This window comes from Oncorhynchus clarkii, chromosome 6 (assembly GCF_045791955.1).
Source record: "Oncorhynchus clarkii lewisi isolate Uvic-CL-2024 chromosome 6, UVic_Ocla_1.0, whole genome shotgun sequence".
Taxonomy (NCBI): Eukaryota; Metazoa; Chordata; class Actinopteri; order Salmoniformes; family Salmonidae; genus Oncorhynchus; species Oncorhynchus clarkii.
In genome coordinates this window covers 12,102,175-12,122,871 of record NC_092152.1, presented here as the reverse complement: position 1 = coordinate 12,122,871, position 20,697 = coordinate 12,102,175, and the positions used below count along the sequence as shown (strand labels likewise).

At 46.3% G+C, this 20,697-nt stretch overlaps 1 protein-coding gene across 7 annotated transcripts in view; it reads right to left on the bottom strand.

Moving 5' to 3' along the window:
- Positions 1 to 20,697, bottom strand: part of LOC139410621 (dmX-like protein 1) — a 60,492-nt gene that overhangs the window by 22,460 nt on the left and 17,335 nt on the right. For 4 of the 7 annotated variants that reach the window (XM_071155941.1, XM_071155937.1, XM_071155942.1 and 1 more), the window contains exons 11-26: positions 20,025 to 20,204; positions 19,002 to 19,237; positions 12,912 to 13,599; positions 12,688 to 12,809; positions 12,473 to 12,562; positions 11,770 to 11,869; positions 11,541 to 11,660; positions 11,204 to 11,425; positions 8,986 to 10,689; positions 8,709 to 8,819; positions 8,254 to 8,423; positions 6,088 to 6,185; positions 5,811 to 5,976; positions 5,259 to 5,535; positions 4,136 to 5,151; positions 513 to 704 (exon numbers count right to left, since the gene is read on the bottom strand). In XM_071155941.1, the coding sequence (XP_071012042.1) occupies positions 513 to 704; positions 4,136 to 5,151; positions 5,259 to 5,535; positions 5,811 to 5,976; positions 6,088 to 6,185; positions 8,254 to 8,423; positions 8,709 to 8,819; positions 8,986 to 10,689; positions 11,204 to 11,425; positions 11,541 to 11,660; positions 11,770 to 11,869; positions 12,473 to 12,562; positions 12,688 to 12,809; positions 12,912 to 13,599; positions 19,002 to 19,237; positions 20,025 to 20,204 (5,492 nt within the window). The remainder of the gene's footprint in view (positions 1 to 512; positions 705 to 4,135; positions 5,152 to 5,258; positions 5,536 to 5,810; positions 5,977 to 6,087; positions 6,186 to 8,253; positions 8,424 to 8,708; positions 8,820 to 8,985; positions 10,690 to 11,203; positions 11,426 to 11,540; positions 11,661 to 11,769; positions 11,870 to 12,472; positions 12,563 to 12,687; positions 12,810 to 12,911; positions 13,600 to 19,001; positions 19,238 to 20,024; positions 20,205 to 20,697) is intronic. The other 3 variants (XM_071155938.1, XM_071155940.1, XM_071155943.1) reach the window with 1 other exon arrangement.

Below are 20,697 nucleotides of genomic sequence, written 5' to 3'. Positions count from 1 at the left end.
ATTACCGCCCCTGTCAAGTTCACAGCACATTACCGCCCCTGTCAAGTTCACAGCACATTACCGCCCGTGTCAAGTTCACAGCACATTACCGCCCGTGTCAAGTTCACAGCACATTACCGCCCCTGTCAAGTTCACAGCACATTACCGCCCGTGTCAAGTTCACAGCACATTACCGCCCCTGTCAAGTTCACAGCACATTACCGCCCCTGTCAAGTTCACAGCACATTACCGCCCGTGTCAAGTTCACAGCACATTACCGCCCCTGTCAAGTTCACAGCACATTACCGCCCCTGTCAAGTTCACAGCACATTACCGCCCCTGTCAAGTTCACAGCACATTACCGCCCCTGTCAAGTTCACAGCACATTACCGCCCCTGTCAAGTTCACAGCACATTACCGCCCCCACATCCACCCCGCACAACCAACACAAGTACCACTCTGATCTCTCAACATGCTCTTTGTTTGGAGTACACAGCATGACGATAGCCTTGGCTGGTGCACATGTGTCTGACCTCGTTGTTGATGACGTCTGGGTGTGGCGGGGAGTCCAGTGCGTTGATGGTGTGCAGGATGTCGTGGGTGAGGTTGGTCAGATGGACGATGGGGTTGGCCACAACTGTCTTGGCACTGGCAGTGCAGGCCAGCAGAAGAGGAATGGAGGCGTGGTGCAGGTAGGGGGCGACGGCTGACTGGACACCATCATCCTGTGGACATAGAGTAGCGTGGCGTGACGTGTGGCTCCAAGACTAACAGACAAAATACATAAACAACTGAGCTGGATCTGTCTGCGCTAACTGTGTGTGTGTGTGCTGAGCCATATGGCAGACTGAGCATCTACCACTATAACATTATTTTTGACCCCCCCCCCCCCCACTTTTTATCTGAAATTATCATCACCAACTAAGTAACTTCTCATATAACAGTTTAAAATGTTTTGAGCTAGTAATGTCAATATTTATCTTTAGAAATGAGCTATGACATACTTAGACAATTTATGTAATGCAGCTTTGGATTTCACCCTTCTCAAAAACAGGGAATTTCACCCTTCTCAAAAACAGGGAATTTCACCCTTCTCAAAAACAGGGAATTTCACCCCATTTGGAACTTAACAGAGAGCCGCTCTCTTCTCCCGTTCTGACCAGGGCATCTTGCAAAAATGATCGCTGTCCTTGTTATGAAATTTCATCTTTACCCTGTTCAGTTAAAAATGACCAAATGCACTGATTGTTTGAAGCAGAACTACCAAAAATATTTTGTATAGTGAACCTGGCAATCGAAAAGCCCCAATCATCAGTTAAATGTGCAATCAGCAGCAAGATGAGTTGTGTCCACGATGGTAGACTACACAGCCATGCTGGTAATACACAATTTTCTACAGCGCATTTGGTAACAATGACATGTCCCTAAAGCCTATGATTTATTATTGCAAAAGCCATTTTCCAAACATCTGAATGCTGAAGGTGCGGGGCAGATATAGCCTACACATATTGAAGCAGGGATGGGGGACGGCCTACTTCTCGTTGGAGCGAGAAGCTGCTTCTCCTGCACTGTGCGCAGTTATCTGAATTCTAGATCAATGTCAAATGCAGTTACGGGTATAAAAGTTCAATAGGCTGAATGAGAGGACGCATCAACTCAGTCACAACATGAGGTATTTTCGTAATAAGGCAGGGAAAAAAAGGAACAAAACACGTCAACGAACAGCCGAGTCGGTTATATTACCGATTAATGCTTTACTTGGATCCGTTTGGGATCTGCGGACCGATGCATTCACATCTTAAACATTTCAACCAGTAAACGATGCGTATCGGCAGATTGTTACATCCCTAAAAAAAAATGCTACAGAATTGCATCCTGGCTACTATTCTGCGGTTCACTCATCAGATCAGATGCTTTGATGTCAAACTTAAAGTAAGTCATCTCAGACAGAGGCGTTACTGTCATGTGGTATGACAGGAGCATCTGATGTTCCAAACGCTCCAGAGGAGAGCAGTGTTTGTGTGTTCCTGGTGTTGGAGACTCGATGCTCGTCTCCCTATAAGTAGGACGAGACGTCAGAAGAGAATTGGAATCAGTCTTGTCTGTCAGACAGCCAGCCACTCACTACAGAACTCACTGATTCCAACCATCAGCTACACAAAACCCCAGCAACGGCAAACGCGAGGCTGAAACAAAATGGCAAGCTCCGCTTTCTTTGCTTCAGTTTTTGTGTTGCCCTTCCTTCGTATCCCTCAGAGAACTCGCTGTCAAGTACTGAAATGCAAGAGCCTTTTTCTTAGTCTTGTTTACAACAAAGATAATAATACTGCACTGAACAAAAATATATATAAACGCAATGTGTAAAGTGTTGGTCCCATGTTTTGTTAGATGAAATAAAGTATCACAGAAATGTTTAATACACACAACAAGCTCATTTCTCTCAGATTTTGTCCACAAATTTGTTTACATCCCTGTTAGTGAGCATTTCTCACTTTCCAAGTTAATCCATACACCTGACAGGTGTGGTATATCAATAATCTGATTAAACAGCATGATCATTACACAGGTGCACCTTGTGCTGGGGGACAATAAAAGGCCACTCTAAAATGTACAGTTTTGTCACACAACACAATGCCACAGATGTCTTGAGGGAGCGTGCAATTGGCATGCTGACTGCAAGAATATCCACCAGAGCTGTTGCCGAAGAATTTAATATTAATTTCTCTACCATAAGTCGCCTCCAATGTTGTTTTAGATAATTTATCAGGAGGTCCAACCGGCCTCACAACCGCAGACCACGTGTATGGCGTTGTGTGGGTGAGTGGTTTGCTGATGTCAACATTGTGAACAGAGTGCCCCATGGTCGCGATGGGGTTATGGTATGGGCAGGTATAAGCTACGGACAATGAACACAAATGCATTTTATCGACAGCAATTTTAATGCAAAGAGATACTGTGACAAGATCCTGAGGCCCATAGTCATGCCATTCATCCACCGCCATCACCTCATGTTTCAGCATGATAATGCACAGCCCCATATTGCAAGGAACTGTACAGAATTCCTGGAAGCAGAAAATGTCCCAGTTCTTCCATGGCCTGCATACTAACCAGACATGTTATCAATTGGGCATGTTTGGGATGCTCTGGATTGATGTGTACGACAGCGTGTTCCAGTTCCCGCCAATATCCAGAAACTTTGCACAGCCATTGAAGAGGAGTGGGACAACATTCCACAGGCCACAATCAACAACCTGAGAAACTATGCGAAGGAGATGTTGTGCTGCATGATGCAAATGGTGGTGACACCTGATACTGACTGGTTTTCTGATCCACTATTTTTAAGGTATCTGTGACCAACAGATGCATATCTGTATTCCCAGTCGTGTGAAATCCATGGATTAATTGATTTCAATTGCCTGATTTCCTTATATGAACTGTAACTCAGTAAAATCTTTGAAATTGTTGCATGCTGCGTTTATATTTCTGTTCAGTATAATTATAAAACTGGGTGGTTGGAGCCCTGCATGTTGATTGGCTGAAAGCCGTGGTATATCAGACAGTATACCACAGGTATGGCAACATGTAATTACGTTGGTAACCAGTTTATAATAGCAATAAGTCACCTCGGGGGTTTGTGATATGGCCAATATAGCTATGATCCTTATTGATGTCACTTGTTAAATCCACTTCAATCAGTGTAGATGAAAGGGAGGACACAGGCTAAAGAAGGATTTTTGAGCCTTGAGACATGGATTGTGTACGTGTGCCATTCAGAGGGTGGGCAAGGAAAAATATGTACGTTTCTATAGGGTATGGTAGTAGGTTCCCAGGCATACTGGTTTGAGTCAAGAACTGCAACGCTGCTGGGTTTTTCATGCTTAACAGTTTCCCGTGTGTATCAAGAATGGTCCACCACCCAAAGGACATCCAGCCAACTTGACACAACTGTGGGAAGCATTGGAGTCAACATAGGCCAGCATCCCTGTGGAACACCTTGTAGAGTCCATGCCCTGACGAATTGAGGCTGTTCTGAAGGCAAAATGGGGTGCTAATGTTCCTAATGTTTTTTACACAGTATATATGGCTATTGTATCCATTTGTTACTCATTTTAATAAGATTGACAACATACAGTGTGTGTGTTAGTGTGTGCTGTACCTGTTGGGACTCCTGAAGCAGCAGGATGAGTTCCATGCGCACCGAGGCCAGGCCTCCTCCGTGGGAGCCGTGCAAGCTGCAGTAGCTGAGGAACATGCGCAGGAGAGGCTGGTTGCTCTGGAGCCAGTGTCTGCGGGTGCGCTGAGCCTCACCAGGGTGGGCCTGGGCCTCCTCCTCTCCACCCGGCCCTGCCATTCCCAGGGCCAGCTCTGGCAGGCAGGGCTTGTAGCTGCAGCACCTCTGCAGGGCCACCACCTCCCTCTCCAGCCACTGGCACAGCTGGTAGCGGAGCTTCCCCCCGTCCAGCTCGTAACCCGTGGACAGAGTCCGCAGCTCCGTGGTCAGGATCTTTAGGCAGGCGCTGAATTTGAGTTGAGCGGCCAGGATGTCCTCAGAGGGCATGAGGAAGTCACCCTCGTCCAGCAGCGTCTCCGTCAATGGAGAGATGGCGTCTTGAAAGACACTACTGGTGTTGTCGGCACTCTTCATGACCAAGCCCTGTGGTTCGTCGTTGTCCTCCTCCTCTTCCTCCTCCTTGTCGCTGTCCCATTTCAACTCCAGGGCTTCATCCTGAACCGACACAGAGGGCTGGCCCCAGTCAAAACTCAGCACAGAGTCCGATTGGCTATTGGACAAGCTGTCTGACACAGACTCGAAGCCGTTCAACGCGGGCTGAGACCAGTCCAAATCTGACGCCTGTTCCTTTTTCGTCTCGCTCAGGTCGGGGTTGGTGGTATCGTCCTGGGGGAGCTTGGATCTTTTGACCACTTTGGGCATTTTGGAGAGGACCTCCAGGGCCAGCATGGGGCAGCCGGCCTGCAGGTGAGCGTAGGCTGCGGTGAAGAACAGCCTCCTCTCCACCAGGCTGATTGAGTTTGCCATGCGACCCTCCGCTGTCAGACCCACCCTGGTCTTCTCAGACGAGCCAAAATGGCGGCGCAGCAGTAAGGGATGTGTGCGGAGGTAGGTGTAGAAGTTGAAGACCTCCGGGCTACAGAGGGACGTGGACGAGGTACCTGCAAATCACAGCTCTGTCATTTCCCCAGGCATTCACATCATCAATTTATCTTAAAATTATCAAACGTCAAATCTAAGAAGGGAAAAAGCATCGTTCTCTTACTACTACCTGGTTGAGTTGTGTGGCCAGCCTGAGTGGAGGACGCTAGGTTTGGGGCAGCAGGCTGCTCCAACAGAGTATCCAGGGCCCGGCTGTAGTCCTCCAGTACCCAGTAGGCCGTGCTACGCAGGAAGGGGTCCTGGTGGGCGGGGAGCTGGCGGTCTTGGCCCAGCACGTGCCTCTGCAGGATGCGTTTGTAGGTGGAGGACGTCTCAAACTCGGACTCATAGAGCCGGGAGATCACCAGGGCCAGCTGCAGGTCCTGCATCTTCTCCAGGCAAACCTGTACAAGGCAGGCCAAACCTCATCCAACAGTGTTGAAAGCATTTGCAGTAGCAACACAGAAAAATACCTCACAGGAATATCAAATAAGGTCACCTCTACCCTTTGCATGGCCAGATGTAATTTGTATAAATGCTCAAAGATACAACTTTGTATTTAATTATATATATTTTTTAAAGAGAGAGCTACCTCTCTCCTGAAAATCTTTGTATGAAAAAGGTGGACCTCATATCTACTGTAGTTGCTGACAGCAAAATTAGGAAAACATTTTTTAACCTCCACAGCATCCTTGAGGGAGCCTGCCAAAAGAAAGAAGGCTGCAGAGTGCTGGAAGCGCTGCTTCCCCAGCAGAGAGAAGGCGTTCTTCAAGGCAGCCCTCCTCCACCTTTCCTCACCGAAGTTGTTGCTGAAGAACGTAGTCATTTTAGCATTCTTCTGAGACCTTGATGGAACAACACACGTTGGCATTAGACTATCTGTAATGTGAAATAATTGTTTCAATCTTTTCAGGGGATATGGGAAATTATATTCAAGAACTTCTCAAAGACGTTACCTGTACAGTCCCCAGACCACCGCTTTCTTTTTCATAGCAAGATAGAAGATGGCGGCGTCCAGAGGATCGTTCTGCCTTTGAAAAGACGCTTTTGCGACCTGATGAATAACGGAGGTAGAAAAACACATTTGTATATAGGTCATTCCACATTCTCTGATTTATATTACTGAATTCTGTGTTGCAGCAAAATCTGACTCTGTTCTCCTTTTGTATTTCAAAGGCAACCAATAACTCTTATCTATCCATCTATCCACACACGTTCAAAAGTTAGGGGTCACTTAGAAATGTCTATTTATTTAAAAGAAAAGCACATTTTTTGTCCATTAAAATAACATTGAATTGATCAGAAATACAGTGTAGACATTGTTAATGTTGTAAATGACTATTGTAGCTGGAAACGGCAGATTTTTAATGGAATCTACATAGGCGTAGAGGCACATTATCAGCAACCATCACTCCTGTGTTCCAATGGCACGTTGTGTTAGCTAATCCAAGTTTATAATTTTAAAAGGCTAATTGATCATTAGAAAACCCTTTTGCTATTATGTTAGCACAGCTGGAAACTGTTGTCCTGATTAAAGAAGCAATTACAACTGGCCTTCTTTAGACTAGTTGAATATCTGGAGCATCAGCATTTGTGGGTTCGATTACAGACTCAAAATGGCCAGAAACAAGGAACGTTCTGAAACTCGTCAGTCTATTCTTGTTCTGAGAAATGAAGGCTATTCCATGCGAGAAATTGCCAAGAAACTGAAGATCTCGTACAACGCTGTGTACTACTCCCTTCACAGAACAGTGCAAACTGGCACTAACCAGAATAGAAAGAGGAGTGGGAGGCCCCGGTGCACAACTGAGCAAGAGGACAATTACATTGTGTATAGTTTGAGAAACAGACCCCTCAGAAGTCCTCAACTGTCAGCTTCATTAAATAGTGCCAGCAAAACACCAGTCTCAATGTCAACAGTGAAGAGGTGACTCCGGGATGCTAGCTTTCTAGGCAGTCTCTCCAGAGATGTTCAATCAGGTTCAAGTCCGGGCTCTGGCTGGGCCACTCAAGGACATTCAGAGACTTCTCCCGAAGCTACTCCTGCATTGTCTTGGCTGTGTACCTTCACCCCAGTCTGAGGTCCTGAGTGCTCTGGAGCAGGTTTTTATCAAGGATCTCTCTGTACGCTCTGTGCTCCGTTCCCTCGATCCTGACTAGTCTCCCAGTCCCTGCCGCTGAAAAACATCCCCACAGCATGATGCTGTCACCACCATAATTCACCCTAGGGATGGTGCCAGGTTTCCTCCAGACATGACGCTTGGCATTCAGGCCAAATCTTTGTTTCATCAGACCAGAGAATCTTGCTTCTCATGGTCTGAGAGTCCTTTAGATGCCTTTTGACAAACTCCAAGCGGGCTGTCATGTGCCTTAAAGGCCTGATTGGTGGAGTGCTGCAAAGATGGTTGTCCTTCTGGAAGGTTATCCCATCTCCACAGAGTTACTCTGTGTCAGTGTGACCATTGGGTTCTTGGTCACCTCCCTGACCAAGGCCTTTCTCCCCCGATTGCTCAGTTTGGTCGGACGGCCAGTTCTAATAAGAGTCCTGGTGGTTCCAAACTTCTTCCATTTAAAAATGATGGAGGCCACTGTGTTCTCGGGGGACCTTCAATGCTGTAGAAATTTTTGGTACCCTTACCCAGATCTGTGCCTTGACACAATCCTGTCTCGGAGCTCTACGGACAATTCCTTCGACCTCATGGCTTGGTTTTTGCTCTGACATGCACTATCAACTGTGGGACCTTATATAAACAGGTGTGTGCCTTTCCAAATCATGTCCAAATCAATTGAATTTACCACAGGTGGACTCCAAATTTTGAGTCTCATAGCAAAGGGTCTGAGTACTGATGGAAATGTCATATTTCAGTATGACATTTTTTATAAATACGCAAACATTTAAAAAAAAACTTTTCGCTTTATGGGGTATTGTGTGTAGATTGATGTATTATTCTTTTTTTTTTTTTTTAAATCAATTTTAGAATAAGGTTGTAACATAACAAAATGTGGAAAAAGTCAAGGGGTCTGAATACTTGCCGAATGCACTGTATGTATGCATGCATGTATATATTTATTTAAAGGGAGGAAAAATGATCGCAATAGGTATATGGGACACATGGGCTCACTTTTTCTATACACCTCCGGAGTTTATTGGTGCTCCTGAGCCACCAGCCCATGCCCATGGCGCGGAGCTCGGGCCAGGTGGGGTCTCCTTTCTGCAAGGCAGGTAACATGTGGAGCAGCTCGTCCTCAGCCTCGGAGTGGAAGGCCCAGGCGTAGTGACAGGTGGACAGACCTGGAGGACCAAACACAGGTTGTCAAGACAATCAAACGTCACACTAGTCTACACAGCACCAGGCTGGAGGAACTAGAGTTGTTTGACTATGTAATAATATGTTAATTTACCCACATTGATTTAATTTACATGTATTTTTTTACAAAAATAAATAGGCTAATCAGCATAGGTCAGCCATGCAGGAATTAAACCCACAAGTCTAGTGTTGCAACAAGAATCATGTTCTAGCCATCTGAACCTCAGTGGGCTGCTGTGTTCTGTTGTGTTGAGTTTAGCCCTGCCTACCTTGGCGAAGCAGCTGAGCGCGATGGGCAGGAGGCAGGGTGGTCAGCAGGAACGTATGGAGCCTCACAGCCAACAGGAACTTCAGACCGCACTCATCCAAAGTTTCTCCACCTAGTCAATGGAAAGAACATGACCATCTGCAGTACTCCTCCTCACAGGCCTTCTACTAGAATAAAACAAATACACCCCCTTTGTTCATAGTAGTCCATTGAACAACATTTTGTAAGGAGAAGGACTATTAAGGACAGTTTGTGTTGGGTTAAATGAGATACAGTACCTTTACCCCTGCTCTGGCTCTCCCGGATGTCAGTGCTTGTGGTGGCGATGGTGTCAGCCAGGGCCATGAGGGACATCTGCTCCATGCGGGTCAGTCCCGGCAGGCTGGAGTGGAGCAGGTGGCTGGACAGAACCTGGGCGTGCTCTGGCCCAAAGAAGGTGGGGCTATATTGAGACAGGTCTATGACCTTAGCACCGCCGTCCTCCTGGTCGCTGTCCATATGCTCCAGGTCGTCCACACCCACCCCGCTGCTCTGGAAGAGCTCATCGTAGGCGTCCGTCTGACTGGACCCGTGGCCACTGTCTCCACTCAAGCTGGCCACCTTGTCCTTGGGCTTGGGGGAGCAGTCCTCGTCGGCCGCCAGCAGCGCGTACAGGGGCAGGGGAGGGACGGAGTCAATCTCTGTGTAGTCCGAGCTCTCGCCCTTGCTGAAGAGCTTGGGGTCTCTGGAGGTGCTGCCGCCGGCGCTGATGGTGCGCGAGCGGAGACGCTTGTCTTGGTTGGTGCCGTTGTCTTTGAGGGCCACAATCTCCCCGGCAATGCATTTGACGAGATGGGAGAGGATGGCCTTGGCCCGCCGGACCTTCCCCAGGTCCATGAGCTCCAGCAGCTGTACCGGGTGGTACTGGGGCAGTGTGGGGAACAGGTGGTGTGCCGCCTCAAACAGCCCGTAGTCCTCCATCTCCGCAGGCAGGTCGTACACTGTCCTCTTCCCACTCAGCTTCTGGGCCAGGCTGGTCATGGACCTGGTCAAGCTCTTCTTGGGAGGAACGGGGTTCAGGCCCTCCTCATGGCTCTGTTTCATTGCAGCCAGGAGAGATGACACACTGCCCATGTCTGTGGTGGTGGTGTTCGAGGCCGTGGACTTGGCCAGGGCCGGGGGCTGCCACTGGGAATACACGTGCATCTCACAGTCCATGCCCACCACCAGGATGCCGTCTCTCACCCAGGACAGGGATACGGGGATGGGCAGGGAACCTTCCACGGAGGAGACCAGGTCCACGGAGCGCAGGAGGACCAGGCGGGAGGAGCTCTGCTCCCTGGGGCCCTCAGACAGGCCCAGTTCAGGAGGTTTGCCAGAGAGCAGGCCATACATGTAGAGTTTGGAACCAATCCCCACAGTAAGAATGTGGGAGCCGTCCTCCCTGGAGACCCAGTCCAGGTGGACCAGACTCTTACCAGAGGTCCCCAGGCAGTCGTCATTGGGCAGATAGATGTCCAGGTTATTATTCTCCACATTCAGGTCCTTGACGCCACTCTCCATGTTATTGTTGTTGTTACCAGTGGGAGTGGAGGCATCCAGGACGAGGGTCTGCTCTAGCACCCAGTGGGAGCCACCTGTGGACTCACACTGGAATAACCCTACATGGACCAGTGGTTCCCTGACACCCTGCTGAGGGTTAGGGCTCAGGTGGTTAGGGCTCAGGTGAGGGCTAGGGTTGTGTCGGTAGGCCACTGCAATGCGGCTGGTGTGACAACAGCTGACCGTGACTGGTCTGCCTGACACGGTCACGGCACTGCTGTTGCCCAGCCCCTCCTCCACCAATAGAGGCCATTCCTCCCAGGTGTACGTCAGCTCCTTGGTGTCTGGCTCCACTGCAGCCACCCTGCACCTCCAGAACCTCACCTTCCCGTCTGAACAGGAAGTGGCCAGGAGATAGGGAGCGCCACCTGCCGGCTGCAGGGAGGACGCGCTCAGATGACCTGGAACAAGAACAATCATTGGTTAGTTAGTTTAGCCATACTTCCTGGGTAGGCTTGTACACTTGTGGCGGCAGGTAGCCTAGTGGTTAGAGCGTGGGCCAGTAACCGAAAGGATGGTGGATCGAATCCCCGAGCTGCCAAGGTAAAAATCTGTCTTCTGCCCCTAAACGAGGCACTGTTCCTAGGCCGTCATTGTCAATAAGAATTTATTCTTAACTGACTTGCCTAGTTCAGTTTTTTTTAAGACACAAACTCAATACAATTGACTTAAGCTATATCTATACTGAAATATAACAGTTTGATGCCTGCAAAGTAACAAAGATGCATCCACCCCCCAAAACCGTTCCAAACAAAGGGCTGTTAATGATCTCTTATCCAATTTCAGTTGAACTGGTTCCATTCTATAGAATTAGCCAACTTTGTGAGTTGATTACATTCCTGTGGAAGAACAAACAGGATTGTCCCATTATACAGGAGAGGAGGGCAGTGTGACTGTGGTTCAGTTCCCTCTCACCTGCTGAGGGCGTGACGCTGATCACCTCAACACCATCTGGAAGAGCTAGCTCCTGGCTGTACAACCTGTGAGTGGCCAGGGTGAGGCGACTGGCACTCTGCAGGTTGGACGTGCAAGGCTTGTTCTTCTGGGCCGAGGGGGAGCTGAACGTCTCAAAGCTAAAGGAGCTGTTCATTGGCGACGAGGTCATATTCTCCTTTTCAGGCGGAGCGCCGGTCTCGTCTGTAAAGACACATAAAAACAAAAACGTTTTTTTAGAGCCAGGTTAAAGCTGGCTGGCTGGCACACAATGCCCAACAATGCTGTAACATAGAAATGGATCCTTGAGGTCACACACCCATAGTGATTTGGCCAGCTGCCAGTTGCAGGTGCCACATATGCAGGAAAGACCTGCCAGTCTGGGTGAACTCTACCACCACCAGGAAGAAGCGGGCGGAGAAGCCTGGCTGGCTGGAGGCTGCAGGAGCAAAAACAAAACACACACAAGGACACGTACATCACACTGAATGAGATGGCCTGGAGAGTAAAGTGAAGGTTATATTAGTGAGTGTCTCCCCTAATCCTACCAGTCTCTATAGCGGGAGCTTCCTGAGTGGCTTCTCTCCGCTCACTGCCCAGAATCAGATCCTCTTCAAACACATGCAGCAGCTGAGTCTCCTTTCCCTGCTGCAGAACACACATTTCGCATTTACATTTTTTGTCATTTAGCAAGACGCTCTTATCCAGAGCGACTTATAGTAGTGAGTGCATACATTTTTATACTTTTTCAGTTGGTAGAGCACCATGCTCTACCAACTGAGCTAGACAGGACACACAATAGGACAGGATATTTTTTGTCACCGAGGGGAAAAGTGTCTTGAACAATTAAAGAGTGTGCTCATGCTTCCATACATAAATACATAGAATCTAACCATGCATAATCATCATCATAATACACACACACACACACACACACAAAAAAAGTGAATTATTTCATGCCAAGGTCAGGCTGTGACAAGGTCAGGCTGTGACAAGGTCAGGCTGTGACCGCATGATTTAAGGCCTACTGGCTAGGCTACAGTGTAAAACACCCATGGCATGGCTGACTTTTTCATTAAGATGGCAAGAAGCCTATTAAACAATGTGTTAAATAGAATTCAGTCATGTATTGAATATTGGATTGCGCTTTACTATGCCTAGCAAACCCCAATCATGGTGCTGAAAAAGGTCAGTGAAAATCTGTGTGCACTCAATAGAACATATTTCCTTCTTCCATAAACGTATACTTACGAAGTCAGTAATGGCATCTAGCTCGATGATACAACCTGGTTTAGCAGTCGATTGTTGGCTGATGATGTTAAAAACTTTCCCGACATATTTCTGAGACAAAGTTAAAAAAAATATAGATATATTTGTAAATGTTTAGATATCGAGAATAGTGAGGGTAAATAAAAATTATGTTGATCTGAGATATCAAAAAGACATTGTGCTGGTGGTTGACTTACTGAAATATCTGGGTTGGAGAGCTCACTGAGTAGTTTCTTGGCTTCAATAACAGCCTGATAAAGCCTCAGCGAGTGACCGTCACTGGCCACGAAGCAGGCACTGGGAGAGTTGCAGTAGACACCTGCAGTAGAGAAGAAAACTATTGCAACAAGCCATCTGCTGACAGATATTGTAGCTACCAGAGTTTTCAAAGGTAAATCCCACTGACGGTCTCCTTCCTTACCAAGGCAGTTGCTGGGGATAAGTGTGGGCAGCCAGGCTACATTGGAGAAGGCGGAGGAGTGGAGAGAGTTGATCCTGGCCAGCTCAGACACCCCTCCAGAGAAGGACAGAGGTCCCACTGGATCCACCCTCCACAGAATGAGCTCGCTGTAGATGGCGTTGGGGTCCTGCGACACAGCGCCCAGGGACACCCGGCTGGGCCCGCCCCCAAAGGGTTGAGAAAGGGTGGTCGAGGGGGCGGGGACACTGTCCACGTCGGGGGTGCGCAGAGCATTGTGGTGTGAGGTGGTGAGCAACAGGGGCAGCAGGGAGTGGCAGGCCAGGTCGTTGAGGTGGAAGCGGTGGCCGCAGTAGCGTGACTTGTGGGACACGCTGAGCACAGTGGAGAAGGCCGACTCCTCTGCGAAGCTGACCGCCCACTGGTTGAGGGAGCCATCGGAGTGCGTGGAGATCATGAGCACGTTGGGGGTGAAGATGCTGAGGCGGAGGCTGCTGGAGTAGGAGGTCGCCTTGCTCTGGCCGTAGGGAATCAGCACCGACGAGGAATGTGGCAGGCCGGCAGGCCGCTGGCGGCCATGTTGGATGGCTAGGTCCACGTTCTTGTTACAGGCGTACATGACCACGCTGCGGCTCAGGGAGTTGGCGTCGCCCGTGGGGAAGGCCACAGGAATCCGGGACACAAAGGACACCTGTCACGGGACAACGGAGACATGATTGGTCAGTTGGTGCTGCTTCACTTCTTCACCAAAGATAATTAGCATATTACTATGCATTACGCTTTCTGACATTTTTTATCAAATGAAGGCAGCCAGCCCTAATAAACCTGGATGTCATTGAGATTCCATCAGCAGCGTTGACTGCCGGATCAAAAGAGGCCCAACCATTATACTGCAGATAAACGCATTTCCAATTTCAAATCATGTCAGACTTAATTATAATATAATTAACACAGCGTCAGTGAGAATCCATTAAAATGTAAGCTGTACAACGCAACTGTCAAAATGATTAGTTTCTTGGAGACAGCTAATGTTGTTTTCAACTAGTAGCACGTGGATTTATGTTAATATTCCACGTATTAAAAGACGCAAAAAATATATGAAAATGAAATCAGTCAGACCACATAACACAGTGCGCCTACAGAAAGTATTCATACCCCTTGACTTATTCCACATTTTGTTGTATTACAGCCTGAATTCAAAATGGGTTAAATCAATCTGTTCTCACCCATCTCCACACAATATGACAAAGTGAAAACACTTTTTTATTTTTGCACATTTGTTGAAAATGAAATACAGAAATATCTAATTTACATAAATATTCACACCACTTTGCTGACACTCCAAATTGAGCTCAGGTGCATCCGATTTCCTTAGATCATCCTTGAGATGTCACTACAACTTGATTTGAGTCCAGTTGTGGCCAATTCAATTGTTTGGACATGATTTAGAAAGAAACACACCTGTCTATATAACATTTCCAACAGTTGACAGTGCATTACAGAGCAGTGCATTTGTTGTCTGAAGAAATAGCCTTGAATTTTACATCTTGTCTCATACAATCATTGGTTCCTGTAGATGCTGGGTAGAGATATGAAGGGAAGACCGTCATGACCCCCTTTTCAGACCTTTTGTCAGAACGCCCAGAATATGTTCTATAAGTTAAGATAGGAGACGGTGCCAGTCACATACAGGAACCAACTCTATGAACAATGCCCGTGAAGCTTGTTTGTATAGCCGTAAATAAGAGAACTAACGGGACTGCCCCGACAGAGCTCCTGGCAGACTTCAGACTGGTACTGAGTGTCCCTGTGTTGGATTTCCACAACAATCTGGAGTCAACGAAACAGGATGACTGATTCTGCCTGTGGAGCATTCTAGTGAGGGTCTGCGAGGAAAACCGGTGGGGCATTTTATGAAACGTGAGGGAAATTCCCGTCTGACCAAAAGATGAGGACCCGCCCAGACCCATACTGCGAGCTGCCCAGGAGGAGACACATCTGCAAATAATTGAGGGACAGAGAGTTTTTCGACCTATAACCTTAGTGAGGGGGTTCCATCCACCACTGCCCATCGTAACCTGGGACTACTAGTAATAGCACGGGGTGTTGTTTTATATCTATAGGAAGGAGAAGTCTATAGGCATTTCTGTGAATTGTCCATGTGATCTGGGACCACTGTACCATAGTTTCTGGGAGGCTAGAGAACCGTTGAAGATACATATGGTGCACAGGATGCAGATGGGGTGGTGTGGATATAAATACCTAAATTGTTTGATAACGTTATATAGGGATTCTGTGTGATGTGAAGATATAGGATGAGAGAATACTAAACTGAGCAACAACAAAAAAAACATCCTCACTGTCAACTGCTTTTATTTTTCAGCAAACTTAACATGTGTAAATATTTGTATGAACATAACAAGATTCAAGAACAGACAAACTGAACAAGTTCCACAGAAATGTGACTAAAATAATTTGAATAATGTGTCCCTGAACAAAGGGGGGTGTCAAAAGTAAGTCAGTATCTGCTGACACCAGCTGCATTAAGTACTGCAGTGCGTCGCCTTTGATATATTATCGAATATATATTTTAAAACTAACCTGAGGATTGATTATAAAAAACGTTTGACATGTTTCTGTGGACATTATGGATATTATTTGGAATATACATCTGGGTTGTCGTGACCGCTCTTTCCTGTGGATTTCTGAACATAACGCGACAAACAAACGGAGGTATTTTGGGTATAAAATAATCTTTATGGAACAAAAGGAACACTGTATATCCAATTGATTATTTTATTGCAGTGGTCACCAACCGGAATTCCTAGTCGATTACCACACATTTAAAAACATTTTTTTAACCCTTTTCTCCCCAATTTCATGGTAGTTACAGTCTTGTCCATCGCTGCAACTCCTGTACGGACTTGGGGGAGGCAAAGGTTGAGTGTCGTGCGTCCCCCGAAAACAAGACCCTGCCAAGCCGCATTGCTTCTTGACATACTGCTCGCTTAACCAGGAAGCCTGGCGACCGTGTCAGCATGCATGCGCCCGGCCTGCCACAGGAGTCACTAGAGCGCGATGGGACAAGGACATCCAGGCTGGCCAAACCCTCCCCGGACTACGCTGGGCCAATTGTGCGCCGCCTCATGGGTCTCCCGTTCGGGGCCGGCTGCAACACAGCCTGGGATCGAACCCAGCTGCGCCACTCGGGAGGCCTCACCACACATTTCTGTAGAAAAGCCAACGATAAAGTCTTGCGCTTCTTTTTTTTTTTTGTATTGCGCCGTTGGCGGAAGGTGCCCTTGATTCAGAAGCCCTGTGCACCGGTTAGGCAAAGTGTTCCCGTTCTGAACCATTTCATTTGCCTGAAAATATTTTTAAGAATCTGCCTACCCAGCAGACTAGAAGATCTGTGGCTAAATCGAGTACATCTACTGCGCTGGCCAATCGGATAGCTCCAAATCACCATGCCTATAGCTTCCATGACCCTGGCCACAGTAAACTTTGATATTAATCTACATTAGATTTCATAATTTTATAAAAGACCAGAGAGAATGTCAAAGAATTCCCTCAAAGAGCTGCTGTTTTTGTTTCTCTTTTATTCAACACCATTACAAAACATTAAAACATCTCTACTTCCACTCGCTCTACAATGAACGAGTAGCTAAGTGTATCAATAGCCCGGTGTTCTTTATTATTAACAGCTCGTTGAGTCTATTTTAATATCAAGGAATTTCACTTTCTCTGGTCATAGGAACAACATGAATTTGTGTATGATTTGGATGCGGTGCGACTCTAATTTAGCCGTCAGGTGGAAGACTCTATGGTCCCTCCGCTGAGACTAAAACAACTGGGAACTCGGAAATTTCAGACTTCAGTGGGTTCAACACAACTAGGAACTCTGGAGAAAAAAAACAAGATCCGACTTGGAAGAATCTTATTGAATGGTCATCCAACTCGGAATTCAAAGTCGGAAACTCGGGCATCTTTCCAGAGCTCAGACCTGAAGATCACTCACATCATGATTTGATGTTCTTTTTTCACAGTTGTCTTGAAAGCACCATGACCATCAGATGTCGGTACCATCAGTCCAGTAAAATAAAAAGCTAATTATTTACATTTTCGCTCAGCTGTGCCTCGCAAGTGCTACACCAAGTGATCTATTTTGTTACCAAAGCTCGAGATTTTAAATATAATACCGTCTGAGAAGAACAATATTGAAAGGCCAGGCATACAGACAATATGCTGTAATAATGTATCATTCCTCCAAAACTGTTTGTATTAGGTTAATCTAAAATAAAATGTAGTCATGTTTTAAAAGAAATTCTGAGCGGTAGTTCACAGCTTGCTTTTGACTGCATAAGTGATCTTGACTCAGAAAAGGTTGTTCTATTGTGAAGCAAAAACCATAGAAATGTCAGTTATGCAATTTTACTGATACTTTTATGACAGGGTAGGTCAATCCATCAGAGATCACATGCAGTTCGATCACATACAGTGCCTACGGAAAGTATTCAGACTCCTTGACTTTTTCCAGATGACTTTTTGTTACGTTACACCCTTATTCTAAAATTGATTAAATCGATTTTCCCCTCACCAATCTTAAAAACAAAATACCCCATAATGTTATATCAAAAACAGATCATTTATTACAAATAAAAAACTGAAATATCACATTTACATACACCACTGTTCAAAAGTTTGGGTTCACTTAGAAATGTCCTTGTTTTTGAAAGAAAAGCAAAAATCTTTGTCCATCAAAATAACATCAAATGGATCATAAATACAGTGTAGACATTGTTAATGTTATAAATGGCTATTGCAGCTGGAAACGGTTGATTTTTTTATGGAATATCTACATAGGCGTACAGAGGCCCATTATCAGCAACCATCACACCTGTGTTCCAATGGCACATTATGTTAGCTAATCCAAGTTTATCATTTTAAAAGGCTATTTGATCATTGGAAAACCCTTTTGCAATTATGTTAGCACAGCTGAAAAAACTGTTGTATTGGTTAAAGAAGCAATACAACTGGCCTTCTTTAGACTAGTTGAATATCTGGAGCATCAGCACTTATGGGTTCGATTACAGACTCAAAATGGCCAGAAACAAGGAACGTTCTTCTGAAACTCGTCAGTCTATTCTTGTTCTGAGAAATTATGGCTATTCCACGCGAGAAATTGCCAAGAAACTGAAGATCTCGTACAACGCTGTGTACTACTCCCTTCATAGAACAGCGCAAACAGGCTCTAACCAGAATAGAAAGAGGAGTGGGAGGCCCCAGTGCACAACTGATCAAGAGGACAAGTACATTAGTGTCTAGTTTGAGAAAGACTCCTCACAAGTCTTCAACGGGCAGCTTCATTAAATAGTACCAGCAAAACACCAGTCTCAACATCAATAGTGAAGAGGCGACTCCGGGATGCTGGCCTTCTAGGCAGAGTTGCACAGAAAAAGACATCTCTCAGACTGGCCAATAAAAATAAAAGATTAAGATGGGCAAAAGAACACAGAAACTGGAAAGAGGAACTCCCAGGGCGTCCCGGAGTCACCTCTTCACTGTTGACGTTGAGATAAATACTTGTGTTCTTGGGGACCTTCTATGCTGCAGACATTTTTTGGTACCTTTCCCCGGATCTGTGCCTTGACACAATCCTGTCTCGGAGCTCTTCGGACAATTCATTGACCTCATGGCTTGGTTTTTGCACTGTCAACTGTGGGACCTTATATTGACAGGTGTATGTGCCTTTCCAAATCATGTCCAATCAACTCAATTTACCACAGGTGGACTCCAACTTGCAGAAACATCTCAAGGATGATCAATGGAAACAAGATACATCTGAGCTCAATTTCAAGTCTCATAGCAAAGGGTCTGCATACTTATGTAAATAAGGTATCTTGAAAAAAGTGTTTTTACTTTGTCATTATGGGGAATTGAAGGGGGAAAAAACAATGTAATACATTTTAGAATAAGACTAATGTAACAATGTGGAAAAAGTCAAGGGGTCTGAATACTTGCCGAAGGCACTGTATTGTGATGCAAAACAACAGAAATGTCAGTTAGGTTGCTTTACTGATGAAGATAACATACCTGGACCTGCCGGAACATGCCGGGCTGGTATTCATCCAGCCAGTCCACATGCCACACCAGCAGAGAGCCATCCATGGGGTGGATACTGAACAGCATGTCTGCCCCTCTGTTCCAGTCCTCCAGTAGCACCTCTACCTGGTGCTCCACCGCTGCAGCAGGCAGCTGGGTGGACGCCACATCGGGTCCTCCCTCTGCCGCTCGCCTAGAAGCCTCCTCTACCTCCTCATAGTCAAGCTCTGGGAGACAGACCGACAGGAGAGCTCATATCCAAAGACCTTTCATTTCTAGGTTAAAGCGGCAATCAGCAGGTAAAACAATAAAGCGATCTCCCCAACCATTTCGTTAAACAGCTGAGGGATAGGGCTGGAGAAATGTAACCACTCAAATTCATAGAGCTACGGATGTAAGGGCTGACCATCCATGACAAAATTACAGTTTTAACCATGTTTTGTGACTATATAGTGTTTCTTTACATTTACTCTGTTTACAAACAGTGGAGTAAAACAAGCTTTTATATTGGGTTCTGATGAGGTACGACAGTTGAACTAAGCTCATGAGGCAGTTAAACAATGTGTTATATTGTTCAAGAAACAGTGGGTATGTTTCATTAACTCCAAATCGGATGAAGCAACTGCAGATTGCCTCTTTAAAAAAGTGTATTATATTGCGCTATGACTTTTTATTTTATGACTTGTTGTGCAATCTGGTAAAGTGTGAGAATTAAATAATTTAGGCCACGTGTCAATTCCCTCCATTCCATGGAGGTCCGGGTGATTACGGGTTTTTGTTCCACCCTTATTTGATGGATGAATTAAGGTCACTAATTAGTAAGGATCTCCAGGACAAGGGTTGCCTACCCCTGGTGTATTCACTGAGGACCAAACCTAAGAAAACAGCCAAAACTCTGAGGTACTAACATGAACTTGTCCAATTAAAAAAAAGCTTGTTTTCTTTACAAAGCATTTTCCGTTGCAAAACATTGTGTCCTAATGAATCCACCCCTGCTCTCTACCTAGTACCTACCCTCCTGGGAGTTTTCCGAGTGGTTCTGCTCCACACTGCCTCTGAGCTGCTGCAGGAACACCTCCATTGCCAGGGTGAGAAGCAGCTCCTTGTTGTTGAGCCAGTGCACGGTGAAGGGCCCGCCAGGCTCCTCGTCATCTCCCCCACACAGCGACGTGATAGAGGGCAGCAGGGGGATATCTGCTCCAAACAACACACCCATACTGGATCACTTAACTGGTGTACAGTCATTTGTGCACAGAGTTGGTCCTGGTTGCAGAGCCCTGCATTACCCTGGGACTCCCATATCGCCCGACAGAGAAATGTGCGGCGCGGTCGGAATGTTTCATGCTGCGGGGCGGGCAGCGGACGATCAGAAAGACAAATTCAGGATGAAAATATTATTTTATTTCTGCAAATGATTTAATAATGGCCGTGTCGCCGTTTAAAAGCACTGCGATCTGTTATAAAACCACTTATCATACGAATCCCTCTCAGTCATTCTGGCTCCTCTCCTCTGAGGCTCGTTACACAACTGGCTCACGCCTGCTTCAAACAGTAGTGGTGGAAAATATATATTTATATTTTTTATCTGATGTGATTGAGTTTGTGGCCACTTGTGATGAATTATAAAAGCAATTATCAGCTTGCAGTTCTCACTGGAAAGTATGTTGTTAATCATTTTCTACAGGTA